A 26,018-nucleotide genomic window follows, 5' to 3' on the forward strand; every position below is an offset into this window, starting at 1 on the left:
GCTTGTATCATGAGACATTATCAAAGCGTGTTCCTTGATTAAAACTTTATTTTGAATCTCTTTTCTTAGTGGAGGCTTCATGAATTCGACTCAATGATGAGGCATAGTTAGCTCATGTCGAATATGTTAGGACACTCTAGGATTTAGAGAGGGGGGATTAGCTCCAATCGCTTCATTGATAATTTGCAATGAAAAAACTCGGATAAATGCTAACCCAGATTTAATTGGTATCCACCTTCTTAAAATGACTAATCCAAAGATCCACATGGTGCACACACTCTACTATGAACAATACTCATTCTTAGAAATAATCCGGAGGGAGAAACCTCATACAAGCTCACAAAAAGAAAATACAACAAGTAAATGAATACATAATACAATAAACACCTTGTTTGATCTCTTGTAGCTTATAGATGCCTCTTGAAGCTTGGAAAGTGCAGTATCACTTCTCTTCTACAACTCAAGCACCAGCGATGAAGAGCGGAGAAGAGGATATATTGAAACCTTCAAAGAAATACCTTTTATCTCGTAGATTAGGGTCAAGAGGCAAGTCAAGAAACTACAAATAATAAGTTAGGTAAGTCACTGAAGGAGAGTGATCTAGCGAGGATGAGTCTTAGTGGGACTGTAAGCACTGGTTCAATTTATGTCTATTTTGGAAACCTAAATTGAGACCATGACTAGATCCTGATCTTGGAAAGATACGCTTTAATTAATAATCTTTTATATTTTATTATGCTAACTCTATTTTGTAGGGTATAGTTTGTTATTTGGACTAACACTTTTTGCACAAGTGAAAATGCAAAAGTGAAGAGTTGGGTCCCGTATGTCCAACCAACGTTGGGGCCGACCGACTTTATTCTGAGAACCTTACATTAGAAGAGTGGGGAGCTAGGCCCTATATATCTAGCCAGCTCTAGGGTCTGACCAACTGTATACTGAGAGACTTTCATAGGAGAAGTGGGGAGCTGATCCCCATAATCCCGATCGACTATAGGGTCATCCAGGTGTATGCTGAGAGACTTGCACAGGAGAAGTGGGAAGTGTTAGAGTGTATACTAAAAGTCTAGCTTTTGTAAACATTTATTTTGAAATAAAGAATCACATTGGTCAAAAATGTCTACATGTTAAGTGTAGTTGTTCAATTAATTTATATTGTAGATAACATGGTGTGAAGTGTCACACACAGAAGATCATGTTATCAGTTCTTTATAAATTATAAATAGTAGCTCCCGATTAAGATGGATAGGAACAAACCATTGGAATAGTCGTAGTGTAATTTGATATTAGTTTATCTTAACTATAAAATTAACTAGTACACTCTGAGTGTATTAAGCAGGACCATTTAAGGTAAGTTCTTTTGGTGCTGACTTAATAAAAGAACAAGACCTTAGTTATTATGGAAGTGTGTGCTCTTAATCCTAATATAATAACAAGCACATATATTTAGTATTCATTTCTTTAACTTATTAAAGGGTGAGATTTAGCTCGATAAATCAAAAGGCCCGATAAGTTGGGAAATGATATTACTTATAGTGTGTGTTGTTGATTATAAAAGGAAACTGTGTCCTAGTAATCTAGGTTGATAATGCCCCCAAGAGGAGCTCATAAGGTTTGTCATGTTAAACCCTGCAGGTGGACTTAGTCCGACATGACAATAAGGTTGAGTGGTATTACTCTTGGACTAAGATATTAATTAAAGAGAGTTGTCAGTAACTCATTTAATTAGTGGACATTTGACATCTTAAACACAGAGAGACTAACACACTCATAATAAGAAGGAACCCAAAATATAATCTGGGATTGGTGCGGTAGTTCAATAATAATTCTTTAGTGGTATGAATTATTATTGATGAAATTAAGTTGGGTGTTCGGGGCGAACACGGGAAGCTTAATTTCATCGGGAGACCAAAATCAATTCCTCCTCTCGGTCCCTATCGTAGCCTCTTGTATATAGAGAACTATACCCACTGCATACCCACCTCCTACCCACCCTTAAGTGGTCGGCCAAGAAAGCTTGGAGTCCAAGCTTGGGCCGGCCAAGCCAAGGGTTGAGTCAAGATGAGGGGGTCGACCATAGCTTGGAGTCCAAGCTTGTTGTGGTCGACCCTAATAAATATAAAAGGATTTTATTTTAAATCTTTTTTTATGTGGATATCATGGTTTTAAAAGAAAGAGTTTAAAATTTAAATATTTCCTTTTATACCTTTCTACAAAAGATTAAGTGAAAGATTTGATATCTTTCCTTATTTGTAGTTAAAAGGAAGATTTTAATTTTTGATAAAACTTTCTTTTTTTGTAACCATGTTCATGATTTATACGAACACTCCTTTCATGAATATTTAGATCAAAATCAATAATATTGAGTCACTTTCTTGGATCTAATTGAAGTTCAAGTAAATCAAATTCCATGCAATTTTTTTTTTTTTTTGGAAGAATCACTACCTATTGATTCCACAATTGGACTTTCTTTTGAGCATACATCTTCTTCCCCTTTTCTTTTAAAATATTTAAACATATCTACCAAAATAATTAAAGAAAATTCAATCAATTGAAAAAGAAACATAATAAAAATGAATAACTATAATCAACAAAATATAACAAAATCCTAAAACAACAAAAAAAAATCATAATAAAAAATTAGAATTTATGTACCTGATACCGGTTAAAGAATAAAATCTCAACCGGTCAGCCCTAGAGGGAATATAACAGCAAGGCGCGCGTTGAAATTTGGAAGAGAACATATTTTAATTGATGAAGACTTGAGCATCTCTAAAGAAATTCCTTTGATTTAGATATTAGGGTTTCGGGGTCTTTGAGGGTATTTATTAATTATAATTATATGTGTAAATTTTTTAAAATATAAGGGTATTATAGTAATTTTATATCAAATATTTAGGGTAGGTATGGTTGGACTAAACCTATATGGTTTAACCAAATAGAAGATGAAATCGGACAGAGTTTGATTATACTTAATATTAATCTTCTTTATAGTTTCTGACTTCGTGATTTATCTCCCTTCACAAAATATGGGAGCGAACTGTAAAAGATACCTAAGATGAGCATAATCATCTTTTGCTATAATTTAAAGGTGATGATTTAATTATGTTACCCTGTAAAAGTTTTATATATCCCAACAATTATTATTTTTCTTTGTTTCATTTCTATTAGGATGTAAATGAATCAAATATTCATGAGTAAATTTAATACGATTTGGTAAGAATTTATTTATATTCGTTTAATATATATATAATTAATTATATAAATAAGTTTGAATAATTTATTGAACTAACATATGTATAAATAGAATTTGTGGATTCATAAACAGTATGCATAAATAAAATTTGTTAAATATGTTCATCAATATAAAATTTTATAAAACTTGCAAATTAACAAAAAAAAAAAAAAAACTCTCAAAATAAGCTAACAAACTCACTAATCAACTAAAGAAGTTTAAAAATATAAAAATTTCTAAACAATTAAATAAACTTAAATTGAAAGCTCAAACTAGATTCATTTTAGGTTCGATTTGACTTATCTTGATTATCTTAACAAATAAATATAAAATTTAACTCGACTCGGTTCCTTTACCGTCCTTATTCTATCTTATTTTTCAAGGAGAGGATTTTGCCCTAATGCCACATTTAAATTCCAAAGAAAGGTCAACCGATAATAATCAAGGCACTTAGGTAAAGAATCTATTGGTTAAGCACATTTAAGAATTTTCATTTTTGGAATGCGGAAAGGTAAAGTTTATTCTCTCCGTTCTAATACACCGTCTAACAAAGTCATTCTCCACATCTTGTAAAAAAGCTCTTTCTCAATTTTCCTACTGAAGCTGAAAAGATATTCTACCACTGCATCATTACTCCGGGGGCCTCCTACTTATCTCTAGTGTTTTTCAAAATAAAATATCTCACTTTCAATCATATTTCTAGTAGTATGGGGAATTCTCATAGTTGAACAGAGCTAATATAAAATAAGTTTTAACAATGTTTTATACGAAGACTCCTTTCATAGTTGTCTGATATGAGCACCTTAAGAGAAACTAATGTTGACTACTAATTAATTATCGAGATTAATTGTTTTTAAATCTACTTAGATCATAAAACAACATAAATGATCTTGTCTATAGTAGTTGTTTCCCCATCTACATAGAACATTTCAACAACATAAAAGACCTTGTAGATCGCTCAACAAGGGATAAGTAATGACATTAGCATTGGATGGACTCGAGTGAAAGTAAAGTAATAAAATTATAAGGAAACTAAATATCGTTGGGCCATTAATCGGCTGAACTATGGATTGATTGAAGTTCCAAATTAAGTTAGATGTGGCTTCTCTCGCACTGTGGACAGAGGCAAAAAGGCAATCAGTGTAAGCACGCGAACACGAAGACACAGTGGAGTGGAGTGTAGGTCTTCTCCCTCTTCTAATTCTTCTTAACTTGTCTAGTCTTAATTAAAGTTATGCGGTCCTCTAATTGCTCATTAATCAGTTGATGGAGAAAATAACAAAAGAGAGGCAATGATTGAAATCCATACAGTGTCCTGTTTAAGTATGCCAACAAGCATAGTGTTAGCAAGTAGATTGAGTCGAAAATCGACACAAACTAACCACCACCTTTTTCCTACAATTCCCCTGAAATCCAGTTCTTCACTGAAACTGAAAATTTAACTATTCGTATAATTCTCTCTACCAAATAAAAAACCACTATACACAATATTGTTTATTTATATTAAAAAAATTGTTCAAATTTATGTCGCTTTAACATCATTTCTTTCATCATGTGCAAACAATAATGCTACTATGCATGCCAAACTGAAGGTGGTTGACATCAAATGGAGTCTTTACGATAAATAAGTTTCAGAAATTGGAATAAATGGCACAAAAAGGACAAGTAACATCATGGAAATTCTCAGAATTTGCAGTAGAATTTTCCCTCTTTTTTGGGGAATTAAAAAGCAAGTGACGGGCCATTAAATATTAGACAGCGAAAATGGCCAATCATGCAGTGTTTAAAACTTGAAATTTAAGCTCCATCTGGCTGGATAAAGGGGTTTGCAATTTCCTCTGTTCCATCAGTTGGAGACACGAGCATTACGGCAGTCCCCCTACATATCTGTACACAAATGCATCAATTAAATAAACCTGTTGGAAATGATCATTTTTAGCCTACAAAATTGGTTCCATCACTTTTCAGCAACAACATATGCAGAAAACAAATTAGACAAATAGGGTGGGCAATGCTGAGATCCACTAAAAATCACCATTAATGAATTGTTAAAGAAAATAAAAAAGATCAAAAAAAAATACAAGTCTGATTGCATAGAATGCCATTCTGTATTAAGCTAGAAGCAGCAAGGACAATAAGTTAATGGGTACAAGAAATTCTTACTATAAGGCCAAGGCGTCTTGTCTGGTCTGTCGTCTTCAGTGGATCATCAGGATCTGCAAGCATGTGATTCAAGTTAGCAAAATTCAAAGAGATTGTTGATTACAGTACATCTACAGATAACCATGCCTGGGAGAGCAAGAAAATCCTAAGCTAAAGATAGCCAACTGCCAACTTCATTAGCTTACTATAGACCCGACCCCGGGCCGGGTCTGGCCCGGACCCGGCCCGGGCCCGTAACCGGGTCAACGGGCCGGTTGCCCGTTGACCCGGTTCGCCGGGTCGAACCGGAACCGGCCCGGCAAGTTGCCGGGCCGGTTCCGGTTCATTGGATGTAAAACCGGCGAACCGCCGGTTAACCGGCGGGTTGAACCGGCGGTTCAGCCGCAGAATTTTTTTTTTTTTTTTTTTTTTAAACGGCTTGAACCGCCGGTTAACCGGCGGTTCGTAGCCGTTGGGAGGGTTTTTTAGGTATTTTTTTTCAACGGTTAGGATCATTTGACCGTTTTTTGATCAATGGCTATGATTTAGTGTCCGTTACTATCAAAACTCTATAAATAGAGAGCTTATTTCATCATTTTTCACACACATCTTCTCTACTCTTAATCTCATTTTCGTATTCTCTAATCTCTACACGCTTTCGTTTTCAATTACAATGGAAGGAGGCCGCGGAGGTGCATCATCTCGAGCTCGGAAGGGAAAGCAAATAATGAATCCGCGGGAGGAGGACCCCAACATTCAATCCACCGATGATGAGATCGAGCATCTTCCGAATCCGACACCCGACACACAAGGAAGTACCGATGCAATTACTTCTAAGGTTCGGGAACTTCCTCCTCTAAAATCTTCTATTTTTACTAAACATTTTGAGAAGGTCACTCTTCCGTCGGAAGAATGTAAGCACTGCAATGCTTCCTACAAATTCCAAGGCCGCCGGCTATGGGTCGTTGAAACGACATGTAGAAACGAAGCACCCGACGGAATATGGACTCGACCGTTCTCAAACACAATTATCAAGATTTTCTTCAACTAGCGGTAGTACCGATTCTGGTTTATTTTTATATTCGGATAATAAATTAAGAGAATCATTAGCTAAATTTGTTTCTGTAGAACATCTTTCTTTTAGTTTTGGATCTAAATGCACATTTGAAGATTTTTTGTAAAGAATCTCTTAATCCATGTGCTAAACGTGTTCCTAGGACTACACTTACTCGTATAATTAAAAATTAGTAAAACAAGGAAAAAGAATTTAATTGATGAATTTAGTAAATTAGATAATAAAGTTTCTTTATGTTCCGATATTTGGAGTGATCATTGGCAAACACATTCGTATATGGGTGTGACTTGCCATTGGATCGATAACTCTTGGAACCTCCAAAAAAGATTATTAGCTTATAGAGTTTTTGATGAATCACATAATGCTCATAATATCGCACAATTATTATGTTTAATTTTAGAAGAATATGGTTTAACTCATAAAATATTTTCAATATCATTAGATAATGCTAGTTCTAATACCGCTTGTATAGATGATCTAAAATTTGTTTGTCAACCTATTATTGGAGGTTTATTTTTCATATTCGTTGTGTATGCCATGTTTTAAATTTATGTGTTCAAGATGGTTTAAAATTTTAGAAAGTTATATTAAACCAATTAGAATTGCAATTTCTTATTTATGGTCTCATCCATCTATAATGAAACAATGGGGTAGGTTTTGTAAAATTAATGGAATGAGACCTAAAAAATTTCCACGTGATGTACCAACACGTTGGAATTCAACATACCAATTATTACAAGATTCATTTCAATATAAAGAATTATTATGTTCATTTTTTGCACAAAACACTAATGCTAATATATATTTATTTTCACAACAATGGAATATTTGTAGTAGTATTTGTGAAATTTTAAAAGTATTTAATGATGCAACCGAACAACTTTCCTGTGTTTATTATCCCGCTCAATTAGTTTTAGAAAATTTTTCTAATATAGTATTAGTTTTAAATGAACATATTAATAATGAATCTTTATCTCCTTGCATCTTAGCTATGAAAACTAAATGGGAAAAATATTTTTATTTAATTCCTGAAATTTATTTAATTGCATTTGCTTTAGATCCTAGATTTAAATTAGAAGTTTTACAAGAAATGTTAACTTTATATTATGATGCTTTAATTCCAATTAAAGATTCTTCTTCCCCTGATCCAATTAATATTATATATAATGTTAGAATTTATTTATATGATATTTATAATCAATATTATGCAAAATATGAAATATAATATTTGAAATTCAAACTACTACTAGTAGTAATTTAAACTTACAAAAGCACAACTCTTATTAAAAAACGGACAAAAGATTCACGGGGATCCTCAAGTTCCACACGAAAACTTGAGAATTATTTTACGACTTCTTTTAGTTTTAATGAAACAAATAGCAAAGTAGATTTTAATGTCATAAAGTGATGGTCATAAAAGAATCAAAACTTTTCTGTCCTCTGCTTAATTACCAAAGAAATTTTTGCTTGTCTAATGTTCAGTGTCAGCGGAAACATATTAGATGAACGACGATCAACTTTGTCTCCGACTCATTGGAAGCCCAAGCATTACTGGACGATTGGACCAGAGCGGAGAAAAGAATCCAAGGAATGCAACTTTCAGATGACGAAGTTGAAGATTTTGATACTGAAGGAACAAATACGACAGGAACAGGAAATGGAAGTGAATGAAAATGTAAAAGGATAAAAATGTAAAAGAACTACGTGGGCTTTGATTCCCCTAAAGGGATACGTAGGCAACTTAAATAAGTGCAAGCCCTTTTTTTAATAAATTTTAATTTCTAATTTTTAATGTTTAATGTTTAATTTTTAATTTTTAATTTTTATTAACATATTAATCTTGAACCGTGACGAACCGTGACGAACCGTGAACCGGCGGTTCTGAACCGTGAACCGTAACCGTCTTGGGCGGTTAAGGTTAAGGGTCGACCTGCCTGGAACCGTCGAACCGGCGGTTCCGAACCGTCGAACCGGCGGTTCCGAACCGTCGAACCGTCGGTTCCGAACCGTGGTCAGGTCTAGCTTACTAAACTACATATTTATCCAAGCTAAATATGTGAAGCCATCCCTAATCATGCAGTGTTACACAACCTAACAAAATTTAGACCCTATACGGATTGCTGAGGCACCATGAAGAACTGGACTCAAAACTAGCATTACGGAAACCATAGTTTAAAATTTCGTTCCGTGCCGGGCGGAACGGGCGAAACTTACCGTTCCGCCCGCGTACCGAAACAGGCACCGAACCAAGGAAGATTTCGTCGCGTTGTGAGTTGCTCGTCGTCGCGCGACAGCGTCGCCAGAATCTTCCCGTGCCGCCGGAAACATCGCGGAGCGCCAAACGCGTAGGGGGCGACGGAGGCATCGCGACGCTATGTTTTTGGAGGCGCCGAAAGCGTCACGAGACGCCTCTGGTGCCGCCGGAGGTGTCGCCGGACGCCTCCGGCGCCGTCGGAGACGTCCGCGGGGCGTCGGATGGGTCGCAGCGTCGGATGGGTCGCAACGTCGCGCGTCGTGGGTGAGTCGCGGTTTCGGGGTTACTGTGCAAAATTAATTTTGCAATTTAAATAAATCAAACAATTCTCATTCTCACTTAATTGTGATATTTTAAAGAGGCTTTTATAAACCCTAATTAAATTATCCTAATAAAATATAAAAATATATATTTAATTTTTTAAAAAAATAATAATAAATTTTATTAAATAATATTCTGAAATTGTTTTTACTATTTTAAAAATTCTAAAAAATTTTATAAAAATTCTAATAAATCAAATTTTTATTCTTATATATTTTTTTACTGTTTTAATATTTAATTGATATTCTATTTTTTTACTATTTTAAATATATATTATTTAAACTATTAATTAATTAAATAAACAAATAGTTAATTTATATGATTATTATATATAAAATAGTATTTTGTATTAATTTATATAATTATGATTATTTAATCTAGACATTGGAGAACTATAAAGGTTATCTAAGTAAAATATTACAAGAATCATTGCTTCCATTTAACATATTATATTATGATGTATCAATTTTAATTAGAGTTATCTATACATCAATTGTTTTTTTTACAAAACTATATTTAATTATTTTTCATAACAATATTAAGTTGTTAAATAATAGAGAACTTATATAACATCAATATATAACTCATTTTTAAATTATACACAATAAATATATTTATCTAATAATTACTATATATATATATATATAAATAAAAAAAATACTGAAACTGTATCGGCACAGCACGATACGATACCGAAACCGTATCGTTCTGGTCTGGGATCGAAACCTCGGCACGGGTCGAAATTTTAAACCTTGACGGAAACACAAATTGAATGCATGATCCAAGTAGTTTGAATGTGTCAAGTGTATGTTTTCTAAAATACCCATTCATAAAGGATGCGGAATGGTGTGCTCTGGACATCAATGAAATGTAAAAACGATTAAAATTCTAAACATTTATGACAAACTAAAAATGGCTTAAACGTATGAAGCCATCAAAGAAGAAAATTTATTTGTAGACAAAGACAAAAAAACATCTAGTTGATCCGAACAAAATGCTACTAATAGACAATTTTGTGTAAACATGTTCATGTAAAGTAGTTACCTCTGAGAAACTCTATAGCTTCATCTAGCACCAAGTTAAGCAGCTGATCATAGCCTTTTAAAGTCCCCATCACTGGTTCAAGGCAATTACATGGTTAGCAAATTTATTAGTTAAATGAATTACTATGTTCCTCAAATAGCTGAAAATAAAACAAGTTGCAAAATGCTGGAAATCATGAAGCGTCTAGAGACCCACATCAGTAAACACCAAGCTGATTTCTAGTGGAAAATAACACAAGTTGGAAGAAATTGGAAATCATGAAGTGTCTAGAGACTCACACCAGCAATCACTTGCCAAGCTTATTTCTAGTGGTTTTCATCAAATGTTCAAATGCAACTTTCTGAAAACATAAAACTACCACTTGCTAAGTTCCAGACAAGGAACTATTATCTTATATTTGTGAATGTTGTTCCAATGTTAAACTTAATTGTTCGAAATGTACCTTCTCTCAAGTGTTCTAAACAGAGATAACTAGCCTATCCATATTATTTTCATAAATCATAGTATATTTTGCCTTCAGACCACTTTATTGTACCGAGGATTATATATTGGAGTTGGTATAATCTAGGTAATACAATATAAACAAATAAAATAATATAAAAGGCTAAATTAGCACAATACCATTCCGATACACATGACATTGATAGCCATACCCATGCTTTGATTGAGCAAATTGTGCCCTCTTGCAAAGGAGAAATTGCAACAGAAATTCATTTGGTATGAACAAGCTCACAAACTACTAGGTGGCATTGTAAAAGTATCAGAAGTATATTCTAATGAATTGGCAAGTCAACACTTAATTTTTGATTCATATACATTTCCATTTAACATGTATTATTATAAATTATGTATCATATGTTTCACAGATTTATATGCAAAATATTTTATATGGGATTAGAGATGACTTAGGATGATTGATTTAATATACCATAAGTTCAATCTATTTTTTTGATGATTATTTAGGTTGATTAATTTGACATATTAGGTGGTAGATGTATATTCATTTCTTGATACATTATATTGGCTTGACCACATAAAGAATGCAAACAAATCTTAAAACCTAGTGGCAAATCATTCTCTTCTTGATTTTTTTAATTATTCTTTTATTGCTTGTTTCACATATCAATTTGAAGTGTATACAAAGTAAATAAGATGCAGGTATAATTTTAAGATAAGAACTAAAATTCATGTAATGGTTGAAAGGCCAAAGTCTGGAATGCATGAAAACTAAATAACCAACCTTGTCTTCCCCCTGTCAGCTTCACTTGGACACCCTTGTCGATGAACTTTGCCAAATCTAGAACTGTTTCCTTCCTGCCTGACTAAACAAGTAAACAGAAAACATTAAACAGAGACCAACAACACCAATGCATTGTAGAAAATTAGAATGATATTACTCAAAGCCAAGGGAAAAACAATCATCATGCACACAGTGATATAGTTTAATCTTTTAACCAACAAAATCTGAGTCCACTCAATGTGCCAATGCACACCAATACAACATTTAGTCTGTCATTATATCCTTTAATTGCATACAATATGTTCTTAGAAGCTAATGATGTTCTAAGGAGATACTATATGAAAATTTAAAATTTCAAGAAGGTTGATTAGCAAAACACAATTATAAGTTATTAACTGCAAGCAGCATAGTATATTGTCTCCCCTTTCCAATTTATAGGTCTCAAGGTTGTCTAGATATTGGCAGAGATGATATATGGTGATTTTCTTGTGTTTTATTACCTAATGAGCTGTTGCTTCTTGCTTGTGTTATATATGCGGTGCCTCGCATTTATTCCCTGTCCTTAAACCAATCAGGCCACTCTATCCGTGTGCAGGCATGTAGTTTACCATCCATCCTTGTCCCATTGGTTCGGCAGTGATTTCGCCCGCATTTGTTACTCCTTTTCATATTGTATTTTACAAGTCACTTAAAATTTGATAAGACATATTATCCAAACTTGTGAAACTACAATATGCTTTTCATTTTTCACAGAATAGATTTACTAAGAAGCCCCCAAGGAATGTGTTGCTCAAGCTGGAAATAAAACTTAAATACAAACCTGGTTATTCTTCAACATGTTTTTATTCACGCAAGTATGTTTTTCTGATGTATGGAAATACCATAACAGTGGAGGCAACTATTAGCATGGTATACACATTATGCAAGATTTGAAATTTTCTCACATCTACCTTTTTATGGGGAAAAGAAAGAAAATGTAATCAGATTGGAATAAAAATGTTGAAATGTTTGCACATAAAAGAAAAGAATTAGGAATATGCATATAGTTAACTTAGCAAAGGATCATAGATGATGCACTAACAATTACACTTACAGTACCCGATACATTATTATTTCCAGTAAATAAACACCACGACCCCTCAATATCATTGAAGAATTTCATCAACCAAATGAATGGAGAAATATCTGCAGCCACAACAAAATATTCTTACCATCTTGCACTACAGATTCCCTGCAAGCCCAATGACTTTCAATGAGTAACTTGCTGGAAAGCACCCTGGCACCTGGATAAAAATTAGTATCTACAGTAAGTTCAATAAGTAAAATTATTATTAAGTTCAAGAAGTAAAATTATTAAATTGTGAAACCTTAACACTGTCCTGAAAGCAATGGAGAAAGCAACGAAGAGCATGAAATGTTTCGAATCAACATTAAACATAAAAAAAAAATAGAAATTTTTTTCAGGTAAATTAAGCACAGGAAAATCAAACATTCCAAGTTATCTCTTTATAATAAAGAGATCCATTTTGCAAGTTAGATATTATGGCTAGTAGAGATGAGCACCTAACTACGGACATTTATTATCAGAACTGAAATAGGCATCAAACTAGCTAAGCCAAGCATATAAATGGCCAAAGGTTGGATTTATTAAAATAAAATAACTATAAATTGCTACACTGAAAAATTACTACAAACATACAATAACACCTTCAAATATCTGAAATCCTTATAAAACACATCTTATGAAAGAATTATGAATGCTCTCTTTCACAGATAGATTGTTATAAAGTATAGAAATAAGCACTAATCAGCCGAAAAAACTGTCATGTACAAGACCAAGTTATCCATGGTCAGTATGAACTAGCATCAAGACACATGGAAAGCTTATACTGGTTATAAGACTAAATGAGATAATTAAATTGACTCATAGACGATGTAATATAAGTAAATAATTCATTAAACCCTTGATGGATAGAAGACTAGGTGGAATAATATAATCGGTCTATATGTCACATAACATCAGCCAATCCCCTCATATACTGAATCAACAGATCTCGTAGTATCAACTAACCCTCAACCTATTGACCCAAGAATTGGTGGCATCTCAAATCTCTCCTCAACAAACAGGATGAAGCCTCCTTCTGCCTGGGAGGAAAGGAACCAACAATCCCAACCCTCCTCAACTCGTGTTGAGGCAAGGCTTTCTCACACCCCAAACTCTTCCCTCCAAACTGATTGTTAAAGGTACAATAATCAGTTGTACCCATACAGATCCCATGTTGGCGCAATAGGAAAACAACTTGTCACTGGTGATTACCAACGCAACAAACTTGGGAATCCACCAAAGCTTCAAGAACAGGAAGCGCCATTGAATATATTTTACTTACTATTAGTTATCATCAAAGTGCATCAATGCTCTCAACAATAAATAAATGCATGCTATATATTAAGAATATATAAACAACTAGATTAACTTACATTATCACATAAAAGTATATTGCAAATAATAATGACAAATGCTGCGAGCAATGATAACAAGAAAACCTAGAATAATCCACATGGATAGCAACTACGATGATGGCATGAGCAAAGGAAATAACTAGAATTCAATAAGATAATACAATCAAGACAACCCAAAGAGTCAACAAGCCAAGTCAGAGTTCCGCCATAAGAATTGATATCACATAAGTTGCCCCTCCCTAAACAACCTTTTAATTCAACTCCCAGGGTACACTAACTTAATAACTCCAATCTCCCAAATTTGCAATCCAGTCTCTCGACTCCAACATCACCAAATTCCTTCTTTTGAGCCCAAAAAACACACTCACAAAGCCAAGCCTGAACGAAAAATATACCCTCACTAACCTACCTGTTTCATCGTGATCCCCGCAATTCGATGTCCTGGAGGAAACACAAGAGCACCACAAAGAAACAACTTTCTCATACAATGGTAACCCACCCAAAATTCCAAAACTGCACCAACGAACAAGTACTCACGTTACCGGTGTCGCTGTTTCTCAAGAGACGAAGGAGGGCGAAAAAGACTGCTGTTCACGCGGGGAAAGAGGAGAAATGTGGGTTCCACGATGTGCCGGTGATGCTCGGCTAAGGCAGGGATCTCGCACGCAACTCGTCGAAAGGGGCGAGAGTCGCACGAGAGAGAGAGGAGAGGGAGAAGTGGTGGTTTTGTTTCCGCAAATCCCTAATCTGCTAGACCAAATCGATTGACAGTGGTTCAATATTGACGCGGGCATTATATATATATATATTTTGATATGCGCCTTATCCATCTTATCCCGTCATCCCGTTCGCACCCAAGTTTGTTTGTTTTTTATAATTATTTATCAAAATTCATAAGTTTCTAAAATATCTAAATCACATATTATAATTTTAAAATTATCAAATTACTTGCTTATTTTCCATTCTATCCCCATCCTCAAACGAATTCGATTAGAAAAACAAATTAATTGAGAGATTTTTGTTTGGGAATCGATTTGATTCTATTTAAAAAATTCATCAACAGATTTCGATTAAAATTAACTGATAGATCTAAAGATCTTAAAATGACATGAAATCAATTCCTATTTGTTCGATTAGTTTTTTTTATTATAAAAATATTATTAAATATCAATTTGAACAAATATATTAAGAGCAACGATTTTTTTAATACAAATTAATTTTTTAAATATATTTATATTTAAAAAATTATTACTCTCAATATATTAGGTAAAATTGATATTTGATATTATTTTTACAAGGTAAATACATAGTAACTAGTTTCATATCATTTCGAGATCTCTAGGTGAATAATCGATTTTAATTGAAATCGACTAATAAATTTTTAAATAGAATGAAATTAATTGAAAGTTATTTTTTATTTAAATTTTTTTTTATACTTAAAATTTATAATTTTAAATGTTTATTAATATAATCGAAAGTTAAAAAAAAAAAAAAATTCACCGCCCACAGCAATTGTGTATATACATACTTTTAATATCTTACGTACCTTATCTTGCACATCCGCAGCAAAAATAATTAAATCTTTAAAATATATTAAAAATTACCGTGTGTGGCAGTCACACTGAGGGTCCAAATTGAGTGCTCAAGCTATATATATGTTCTACCTTCAAATATTTAACTATGTTCAAAGTTCAAGATTTTATATCCCATGTTCATAGATTTACTCGCAAGTAGAGAGAGTTCCTTGTCTACCTGTTAAGTCCTGACTTTCAATACTATGCACATAGGCTAAGTTATAGATTCCCTTTTGATTTTATGTTTAGAGATTCAAGGTGAGTGAGCATCGGAAAATAGCAATCAACGTCTAAGATGTAGATATTTGATAATATAATAAGATATGATCAAATTAATCAAAAATTAATTCAAACAGGACTTGATATTTAGAAGTGAATAAAGTCTAATCAAATCAAAGATAACCAGATGACTATAAAGAAGAGGTATAGTTAGGACCAGATGACTAGCAAAGGAAATCCTAACCGAATGTTAGGTAAGGAAAAGTCTTAGTAAATAAAGCTAAACTCTGATCAGTGAAGGTAGGAGATGAAAGTCCAAGTGAGTGAAATTAGTTTCTGGTAAGTGAAGCCAAAAAGTGAAAGCCCTAGTGAGTGAGCTAGGCCTTATTGAGTGAATCTAAGTAGTAAAATTCCTAGTAAGTGAAGTCAGACAGTGAAAGTCCTGATGAGTAAAGTTATGCACTGGAGATCTTAAGGAGTAAGTCTTAGATGGTAAAGTCTTGGATGCAATCCAAGCATGAAGCCTAGTAGGTCGAATAAACTTATAGGAGTGTGGCTTGATCCTAAGGGATTAACCCTTAGATGGTAGACTTGGAGGAGGAACTTTTAAGTAAAAGATAAGTCTAATACGTTAAGTAGACTTACAGGATTAAGGCTTAAGTTGTTGTCTGATTGTTTTGCAAGAATCTAAAGCTGGAAATAAAATAGAGAGCAAACAAATACAAATGGGTGAACGGAACTTGACTTGGGTCAAACTAGACCCAAATTGATTCAATAGATCGAACCAGTGATTCAATAGACCGATTAAGTTTAGTCCAGATAGCTGAGTTGTTATAAATGTTGGCATAAAAGATGATATGAAAACGATTTGGTTTATCTTTATGATTTAGATGAGGATAATGATAAGTCAGATAATGTGGATAGAGATAATACTTGATGCAGATATGACTTCATCCAAATATAACTTCATCCAGATAAGGATATGATCCAACTCTATAAAAGGAGATGAAGACTCTACATTTAAGATGAACAATTCTTTTACCAATCTATCTTTGTGTTTGAAAGAAAAGATAGTAAGACGAAGCTTTGCGACCAAGAAAGCTCCAAAAGGAGTGTAATGTGCTCAGGACTTCCAAATTAGTTGCTATAATTTGTTTGTCTTTCTATTTATAAGCCATGTTTTAATTTATAATATTTTCGTATACTTATTAAACTGTAAGACGGGTTTCTCCGTTTTCGAAAAGGAAATCACTAGTAGACGGGCATCTTTTGTGATTAGACCTGGACATACTGATCTTAGAGAGTTGGGAACCAAGTAAATCCTATATATTCTTTCATTTCTATTATTAATTTAATTAATTTATATTCTATCGTATACTAACCCTGATAGAAAGAACGAACAACGAAATTGAAAAAAAAAAAAGACTGTCGATATTTACCCTCCTCTATCAACATATACCGATCCTACATTAAGTTCATTGAAATACTCTTACATTTTGTTCACAAAATAAGATCAATTTTTTTAAGGGTTGAGAGTTTAGAGGATCGGTTTACAGGATCAATGATTAATAATTAAGTTCAGGATTCTAGGCTTGCTCAGTTATTTTGCCCTACGTTCTAAGACGAAAATCAATACGTTCTAATTTCTTAGATTAAATTCTATATTTAAATATTCAATTCAGTTTTACACCTCTTAAAAATGGTTAACATAATAAAATCAATTAACATATTTCATTATATTAAGAAAATAAAAAATAATGCGCATTTAAAATCTAGATACTATATTCAAAGTACAAAACATCAATAGCAAATAGAGACTATGTTCAAAATCTGACACTAAATATTTAAAAATATCACAAGGTTTTCAGACTCATTTAAGATATGCAATTGAGTTCCAAAATTCAAATTAGAGAATATATTCAAAGATAAGACTAAATTTTTAATAATCTCCTAACGTCTAGAAGTACGGGTGTAATTGAGCCAAACCAAATTTTTAAATATTTGAATTTGACTCGTTTATAATCGAGTCGAGTTTGAGCTTTATTTAACGAATATATTCATAGCTCACGAGCTTATTCCAACTTTTATCGAGCATAAACGAACTTAATAATTATAAATTATAAATTTAAATATTTATTAAAAACTAAGTTATATATTTAGATAAAATTATAATATTCTTATTAAAATGTATAATTTTATTCTAATAAATAAATTTAATATATTTATCTATATGTTTCATAAGTAGAGTGTAAAATCTATAAATTCAATATCAAAACTATTATTTTTTTATTTAAAAGTTGACTTATGAGTTTAATGAACATGTTCACAAGTTAACGAGCCGAATATTATGAAACTTGAACTTGATTTGTTTAGCTTAATGAGTCTTATTAAACGAGCTCAAATAAGCTTTTATCAAATCGAGTTGTTTCGAATAGTTCATAAAAGGCTTGATTCATTTACACCTCTATCCAAAAGCTAAAATTAAATATTGTGTTAAAAAACCTAAATTCTTACAAGTTATTCAAAAGTTACCGTATCCGATACCATAGTAAAGGCCTAGGCTAAATGTTTAAAAGTCTCATATACTTCAGAGTGTTAAATCTAAGAACTAGTTATATTTACATGTTTAAGTTCACAAATCCTAAACCCTTAACCCCATTAACTTGAGTTCAAGTACGATCGAGATTAAGTTGAGGGATCAAGTTCAAGTGACTTTAGAGATTAAGTTGAATTGAAAAGCCCAAAAGTTAGAAACTATAAAGTTATGTTCTGATACCGAGTTCAGTTAAAATTAATGATATATTTATATACCAAATTTTGTTCAAAAGACTAAGTTAAATTGTTAGATTGAAATACTATATCAGATTGGCACGCGGACTGTCAGATTGGCAGACTATGGACAATTATGTTTATTTTATTAAAAAAAAATATTAAAATTTGTCCAATAGAAAAAACCCTAGAATTATAGCAAAAAAATTATGCTAAGAAAGTACTAGAATCCGAAATTTGATTAGTGTAGTCGTAGTTTTTTTTTTTGAGATGGCAGATGATTATATAAAATTATTCTAAATGTTTTATCATATATTTAAAGATTTTCAAAATATTATAGGTGAATTAACAGATTCATCCTTTGTTATTATATTTCTACATTATCATTTCTCCACCCAAGACAAACTAAATATACAGATGATCTATTTTAAATTTCATCATTAATTAACAACTCAACTATGGAATTTTTTCATAATACAAAACATTACATATTAAATTGAAAAATTTAGGATTAAATTGTTTTATCATTTCTTTGAAAAAGGTATTCAGTCGCTATTCAATGATCGTTAATTGAGAATTTACTTATAGTGCACAGTAGTAGCAAGAGAATTATGTTCTTCGATCTAATGAATATGCGTTCTACAATCTTCAACAAGTGACATCATAGCACCATGTATCCCAACAAGCCCAGAGCTCTCTGTCTTCATAACTTCTTCTAGCTAGTTCAAGTCAACTTTGACTTACCAAACCTTTATTCTTATCTAGTACCTAGTTGACTATAATTTATAAAGACTTTTGGTGATTAGAACCGAAACTTCATCCAATGCCTACATGTTACTCGAATATCAACCAATCAAAACTTGATCAATCAGATTCGAGAGACCGATTGTACCAACACAGTTGAATTTTGATTAAAATATATGGGAAAAAAATACTATAGTTATCTAGGTAAAACAAAGACAAAAGGGAATTTTTTATAGAATAGTACGATGGAAGTCATCTTAAATTTCTATATCAAAATGCATAATTTAAATCCCAAGAACTAATACTTAAAAAAAAAAAACACAACTTTAAATCATACGACCACCATTATTAAAAGAACGATGCATAAACATTGCAGAAAGAGCGTTGCTGGTCTTGATATTAAAGAGCAAATGCAGTCTAGTAGATGCGCCTTTGTGATGACAGTGGGGAGAGCTGTGCAAATTAAAACAACAAAAGTTGGTCAGATTTATGCTTATGGTCGTCATTTTACTTGGAAAAAAAAATTGATTAAATCGGAGATGAAAGATGTTACTCTCAAAACAAACACACGGTTTGACTTGTCATGGGAACAAAGAGGAAGCATAGCCAACGACATGTTTACTCATCGCTCTTTATGTTTGTTGTGGATCTTATTCTTTAAATCGGCATGGATATGGATTTTGATGGTTGACGTGTTGTTATCTATCTAAACATGAGGGAATCCATCAAGTACATAGATATAAACTGATGTTTACTTAAGCAAAAGAAGACAAACACGAAGAACAGGACTTCTTGCCTGGGATATCTATCATTCATTGTTGGTTCCCCCAAAATTCTTGTATTCCGCTTTGAGCTCGTGGGTTCCTTGATTCGGTCCTCTCTTGTTGTACACACAAATCTCGTTCAATATCTCTTTCAGGAATTGCTGTTCAAAATAAAATCTTCGACTGAGAAAAATTGAGCAGTAAAAATCAGCATTACTGAAGTAGAAATAGTACCTCAGGTTGGTCAGTCTCTTGGACCAGTTGCTTCAGCGCCCAATTTGGTTGCCTTTCAAACAGTTTAAAGAGAATGTTCAACATTTCGCCTTTGTCCCTGCGTGTCCTCTTTGCATCCGATGCTTTAGATGGTGTTACTTTTTTCTTGTCCTGTCAAAACATCAAATGACAATTGAATATGAATAATTATTACCGAGTTCATTTGGCAATGAATCAAATGGCAATTGTCAAAAAAAAAAAAAAAAAACCTACCTTTGAACTAGATGAAATTAAGCCAACCATGCCAGGCATAGGCCTCATAAGCCCTCCATGATCATTATCGATGACCTAAAATTATGGAAGGAAAAATGTAAGGATTTAACTTTTCAACATAGAACAAAGAAGTAATTGACAGAGCAAAAAATGAAATGCATCAACCTGGACTTTTCTGGTTTTAATCATAGACTTGTTCGTTCTTTCGCGACATATTTTACTATAATCCCTGAAATTTTGAGGCTCGATGTCAAATTTATACTTTACCTTCCCTTCCACCGAGAGCTTTCCTACATTAACAATTACTTTTGTGATTAGATTTCACCAAAAAACACGTATAAACATGCTTCACTAATTGCTAAAGTTGGGCTAATAGTTAATTCTAAAAGGCATTAGAGCACTCGAAGTCAGTGTTTTTATGCCCAATTTTAGTCCCAACAAAAAGAAATGGAAATACATACTTACCTTGATTAGACTCAGAAAAAGTAGACATCGGAACAAAATCTTTGGACGCATTCAGTTTATAACTCCTCGGCGCATTCCCAGAATCATTTGGAAGCATTTCCAAGGTAAACTGTAAATTGAAAAAACATAAACCCTAATCCCAGGCGGCAAGCTAGGCGATTGAACGAAAGAGAAAAAGAAGCAGGGAGAAGAGATACATAGAAAATGCGTTTACCTGTTCGGATGAGGGATCGTCGAGGTTGAGGAGATCGATGGTGTGGACGATCTTGGCGACGACGGGGTTGGGGGAGGTGGAGGAGCCAGAGCCGGAGGCGACCGACTGCAAGGCCCTCGACGCCGCCGGCGGACACTTCAACAGCCACACCGGTCGCTCTGATCGCGCCGTATCCAGCGGGATCCCACCATCATCCTCCATCGCCAGAGAAACCGATGGATCACAGAAGGGGAAGACAGAGAATTTGCCTCTCTTTGTATTTTAAAGTGTTAGCCGAGACTTATTCAAATCTTATCGCCCGGATGAGACACGACGGGGAAGGCGTCCGATTCGGTATCTTAACATTTATGGCATAAAAAGTTACTATATTTATTTAATTATAACTAAACAGGAAAAGTGTAATAAATATTTAATCAGTTAATTAGGAATATTAATAATAAATATTAACCGCAATTAATATTGACTTAACGTATTTATTTATTTATTTATGCTTTTATATACCGCGTGATTTAAACCAAAATAAAGATATTAATAAATTAGAATAATTGAAAATATTGGACGAGGTCTTTGGTATGGTTTCGGTTTGGTTTATTTCGGCGGGGCACGTGACGAGGACGTCGGCATGGTTTTCAAATTTCGTTTTATGACGTCAGTGATGAATAAGAACGCAGAGTGTGACTTTTATGCATATAGTTGACTTCTCCTCACGGCCATAGTCAACGCTCTCTATTGAAAGCTTGGAAGCCTGAGCACCAACCATGATGGAAATTGGAGAAGAAGTCATTATAAGCCTCACAAGCAATTGAATTTTTGAACATCAAGTTTGGTATCGATTATATCAAGCACCCAAGGGTTTTGACAAGAAAATTCAAACACATCGACAAAGATTTGTGTATGTTTATGATTGATGAAGTCTTAAAGAATGTTATCTACAACATGATGAAAGCTTTCAATCGATAATAGAAATATCAAATATCCTTCTATAAGGAGCAGTAAAACTACTAGGAATCACGTTCAAGGAGTAGGAGAAACAGAAGCTTTACAGATAGGGCACCAATTCTTTAACTGAAGCCACTGATGGATGCATTGGGCATGGTAGAAATGCTCGCAAACCAGCATGCCCATCTCATCTCCAGCAGCCCATTCTTCCTGAAGAAGTTGAAAAACTGGAAGTTAGAAAATTTAAGTCATTTCAATCCCGACACGTTCTGCTGAAAAACATGGCTAACTAGGTATACCTGGCATATGCTGCATTTGGCATCGCCTTCGTCAGAGCAAGAGAAGACAGCAATCGGAGAAGCAGGAATATATTTGCTTTTCTTCAAACATTTCGATAAAGCTTCCTCCGAGAGGGCTGTGCTCACCGTACCCATTTCCTCTCCTAGTGCTAACAATTCCTGTTCAAGGATAAAGGTTCCTAAGAGGAACTGTACTGTAGTTTATGACATTACATATAACTTTTAAGAGACGAAACAAACCTCGTATGTCATGTCATCGATATCCATCCTCATGTCACTGTAATGGTCATTGATCAGGCCATCTAAAAATAAATGATTCTCAAGAAATGACAGTTGCTGCAAGGGAAACAAGTTTTGCCTTAGTTACGTTTTAATTTGCATAACTCCAAAGAATGTACAAATTGATTTCTATTTCCTTTTGGCCTTTTCAAAGTAGCTATTGTTTGAAACTTAAGCGTTCATAAATTGTCAGAGGAGCAGAATGCAGACAACCTCGTATGTCAGTCCTTCATATTCGATCCTCTCAAGCTCCAGTAGCACCTGCATGGTACCAAAATGAAACCTAAGAATGCCTGAAGAATTTCGATAAAAAAAAAGAGTAATTAGAATTAATTCTTTGCTTGAACATGTAGGCTTAAGATTAGAATGACTTAGTAGCTATTACAGTAAAATAAGTTATCAGTACCTCAGCAACACTTCCAATACTTAAGAGTGGATAACTATCATTATCCACTCTCGATGATCTTAATGCACTTTGAGGAACAGTTCCTAATTCACCTATCGGATCTGGTAGCAAGCTTGACTCGTCTACTTGTTCTAAGGGCCTTGTTCTAGGATTACCGGTAGGTGACTGTCTTGTTCGAACTGAAACAACACCCATACTGGTAGATTGGCTTCTTGATCTTCTCGGATTTTGATTAGATGTTAAATTGTCTGGAAGACGCATACTTAGACATGAAGTAACTGTACTTGAAGAAACATAACTTGCTGGATTAGAGGATGAGATTATGCTTTTACCTCTTGAAGATGGGCTTCCATTTCTAAAGGATCTCCTCAAATTCTTTTCTACTCGTGCAGTTGCAGAATTGGTAGAGTTAAAATTTGACAGGAAAAGATCAGATGCATCTGCTTGTCTAAGACCATTCAAGTGATAGTCCTTAGACCTGGATGACATGTCTCTAAGCTGATACTTGGGCTTCCTAGCTACTTCTTTAGATGCCCTAGAACTCAATTTCACACTGCAGGATTGCACTTCTCGAGATGCAGTTTTTCCAATATGACGAACTTTTGTGGGTTCAACTAATGGGCTTAGAGAGCTTGACTTTTCTTTCTTCCCCAATCTTCTGATTGAATCTGCATACTTTCTGCTATCAGCTTGTCTACTACTACTTTCTGCAACATCTTCTTCATCATATCTCTTCTCCAATGTCGACTCTCTAAAACCAATAGACGATGGTGACTTAGATGAACCTGAGCGACAGGAAGTTTTGTCTTCTCCTACCTGGGTGACTTTAATGGAATAGCGACTAGCACAACATCCTTTCCGGTTACAGTATCTGATGCTTCTGTCATGGAACTTCTGTTCCCTAAAGGTAATGCTGCATCCACCTTTGCTCGTTATGATCCCACTAGCAGTCCTTCTTCCCATAGAGTCCTCCATAGCAAAGCACAAAGGAACTTATTTCTCCTCTTTGACTCTTTCCGATTTCATTTCATTATCTATCATTTCCTGTACATCATCATCGAAGCACAAAGTCTTAGAATTAACAACTGAGCAAGATATAACAATATCATCAATGGAGATCTTCATGCACAAATAAAATAAAGTCCATGATTGGACAAATTCATATTATCAAGGCAGTTGCATAAAATTATCAGCAGCGCATTAGAAATTAAGAATCCAAAAGTTGTAGAAGATAAACAAAGCAATATAGTTTAAGTGAATTGCGTAAAAGAGTATCTACAAATCAAATCAACAAGTTCTCAACATATCACCAATTTCCAGATGGTCGAATCAAGAAAAACTAGGGAAGGCAGGACTCTGCCTATGAACTCGTGAAACTACTGGAAATCATCTTGCAAAGTTTGATATCAAAGATAATAAACCAAGATATACTTCCGTGGAAATCAAAGCATGGTCATGTTTGTTCATAGAAAGTCATAACGCCATCATTAAGTATGAACGAAAGGCATGACTCGCAAGTAGAGCTACACAAAATTGTAGATTTCATTGCTAACATCAAACTAAGGAATAATGAAACAGTAATGAGAACACATCATAAACCTACCCCGTGAAAGCCTGAGCACCAAAAAGGTCTTTGCATTAAAAACATGGAGAAGGAAATACTTGTTTATGCTATTTACTCCGGTGTGATAAAACATCTTCGTCTTCTACCTAATCCAGTTTTACACAACCACCGAGCACAAAACATAGCGTGTGAGGATCACCATAGGCACCAATAAAATCAACAAGAAATCTCTCGAGGCAAAAAATTTTTTTTGTTGTCTGAAGAAACTAACAGAAGGCCAATTACTTTCACCAAAAGCAAAACTCTTGGTGGGAAAAAAAAAAGAATCAAAGCTCTTGAAAACCTCCAAGGCTACGAGCCAATCCATCCGAAAATAAACCAGAAACACCAAAATCGCAGCTCTATGCCGAGACAGCTCTGCAAAACCAACCAAGATCAAAACTCTCTCTTTTCAAAGGGATCAAGATCGAAACTTCGAAGCCAGAACTCGATCCCTTTTTTCGTCGCGAAGTCTAAAAAGAGGTGGAGAGAGGAAGGGGAGAAAGGAGAGGCAGACGTACCTTGATTTGCTTCTCCGAACATTGAAGGAGAGTCCAGCGAAATCGTTCCGCGGAAGAAAAAAACTAAGGGAGACGGCGCGTAAGGCGAGGGTTTAATATACCTAAAGCGGACGCCATTGAATTGGCACGGACGCGACAAGCACCCTTGCGCCAAAGAAACGAACGCCTTTCCTGTTCCGGTCCCGAGAAAAGATTCTCGCCGTTGGATCCGCGGCGGGCGACGCGAGAAAGAGCACATCGGACGGCGACTGGGGGCCTCTTGGGCGTTGGATAACGCTCATTAAACGAACCGGTCAACATCGCCCTGGTTCACTTGGAAATTTCTATATCTTTCCTATATATATATATATATATATATATATATATATATATTAAAAATGTGAACAAGAAAAAGAAAACGAAAAATTTTAATTAAAGGATAAAACGGATTCTGTAGATGTGGTCTCCACCTCTTGAAGCACTTTGTGCTCCATGAAACACATAAAATAAATTGAACTCTTTTTAAATAGATTTGAGAATCCAAACAAATGTCAGGATGAATTTATTAATTAACATTTTCTTTAAAATAATAAACATGTACATGACTCGATGTGCAGTTGACGCAACATAATCTCATCAACTTGGTGGGCGGCCACAAAGCACTTATCTACGGTTCCGTGTAAGGAGAAGCCCCACTTCCATGAATCAGTTCTGTTTGTTATGTACGCACATTAATAATAACAAAAACAATAAGTTAATGGCTTGTGGATAAAGAATGCATCGACATCATCATGTCATTGCTACTTGCTTGTCCGGCTTGCCCAGTGGATGATGGGGGCGAGTTGGACTGGGGGAATAGATAGCTTATCTATCAACTGTATAACGCCCTTGAGGCAATGGAGTGGCCCAGAAGCCTTTTCTAGAGCTTGGTGGAAAGGGAGTTATGAGTTGTTGTCGCACAAACAGACATCTGTGACAGTGTCAGT

The 26,018-nt window shown here is 34.2% G+C and overlaps 3 protein-coding genes across 9 annotated transcripts; all 3 read right to left on the minus strand.

Moving 5' to 3' along the window:
* Positions 1-4,849: 4,849 nt before the first annotated feature.
* LOC121976575 (sm-like protein LSM7) lies at positions 4,850-14,542 on the minus strand. 3 transcript variants are annotated; one of them, XM_042528785.1, is made up of 7 exons: positions 14,309-14,542; positions 14,181-14,212; positions 12,523-12,594; positions 11,312-11,393; positions 10,072-10,143; positions 5,399-5,451; positions 4,850-5,122 (listed from the first exon to the last, which is right to left on the minus strand). In XM_042528785.1, exons 3-7 carry the CDS (start codon positions 12,523-12,525, stop codon positions 5,033-5,035), a joined length of 300 nt encoding a protein of 99 aa, XP_042384719.1. In that variant the 5' UTR covers positions 12,526-12,594; positions 14,181-14,212; positions 14,309-14,542; the 3' UTR covers positions 4,850-5,032. The 3 variants fall into 3 exon arrangements, with proteins under 3 accessions (XP_042384719.1, XP_042384720.1, XP_042384718.1); XM_042528786.1 differs by lacking the exon at positions 14,181-14,212 and having other exon boundaries at positions 14,314-14,542; XM_042528784.1 differs by lacking the exon at positions 14,181-14,212.
* A 4,773-nt stretch (positions 14,543-19,315) lies between these two features.
* Positions 19,316-21,306, minus strand: LOC121976574 (general transcription factor IIF subunit 2-like). 3 transcript variants are annotated; one of them, XR_006110655.1, is made up of 8 exons: positions 21,007-21,306; positions 20,793-20,901; positions 20,493-20,617; positions 20,328-20,402; positions 20,076-20,225; positions 19,874-20,002; positions 19,631-19,783; positions 19,316-19,530 (listed from the first exon to the last, which is right to left on the minus strand). XR_006110655.1 is itself a non-coding variant. In XM_042528782.1 (7 exons), exons 1-6 carry the CDS (start codon positions 21,205-21,207, stop codon positions 19,886-19,888), a joined length of 777 nt encoding a protein of 258 aa, XP_042384716.1. In that variant the 5' UTR covers positions 21,208-21,306; the 3' UTR covers positions 19,318-19,530; positions 19,874-19,885. The 3 variants fall into 3 exon arrangements, 1 of the variants encoding a protein (XP_042384716.1); XR_006110654.1 differs by having other exon boundaries at positions 19,317-19,530; positions 19,631-19,779; positions 21,007-21,305; XM_042528782.1 differs by lacking the exon at positions 19,631-19,783 and having other exon boundaries at positions 19,318-19,530.
* Positions 21,307-21,883: 577 nt separating this feature from the next.
* LOC121976569 (probable E3 ubiquitin-protein ligase RHG1A) lies at positions 21,884-25,272 on the minus strand. Of its 3 annotated transcripts, none has more exons than XM_042528777.1 (8): positions 25,054-25,272; positions 23,746-23,973; positions 23,262-23,680; positions 22,930-23,177; positions 22,737-22,784; positions 22,485-22,580; positions 22,245-22,403; positions 21,884-22,155 (listed from the first exon to the last, which is right to left on the minus strand). In XM_042528777.1, exons 2-8 carry the CDS (start codon positions 23,814-23,816, stop codon positions 22,021-22,023), a joined length of 1,176 nt encoding a protein of 391 aa, XP_042384711.1. In that variant the 5' UTR covers positions 23,817-23,973; positions 25,054-25,272; the 3' UTR covers positions 21,884-22,020. The 3 variants fall into 3 exon arrangements, with proteins under 3 accessions (XP_042384711.1, XP_042384710.1, XP_042384709.1); XM_042528776.1 differs by adding an exon at positions 24,533-24,639 and having other exon boundaries at positions 23,262-23,973; positions 25,054-25,254; XM_042528775.1 differs by having other exon boundaries at positions 23,262-23,973; positions 25,054-25,252.
* Positions 25,273-26,018: the final 746 nt, after the last annotated feature.

Source organism: Zingiber officinale, chromosome 4B (assembly GCF_018446385.1).
Source record: "Zingiber officinale cultivar Zhangliang chromosome 4B, Zo_v1.1, whole genome shotgun sequence".
NCBI lineage: Eukaryota > Viridiplantae > Streptophyta > Magnoliopsida > Zingiberales > Zingiberaceae > Zingiber > Zingiber officinale.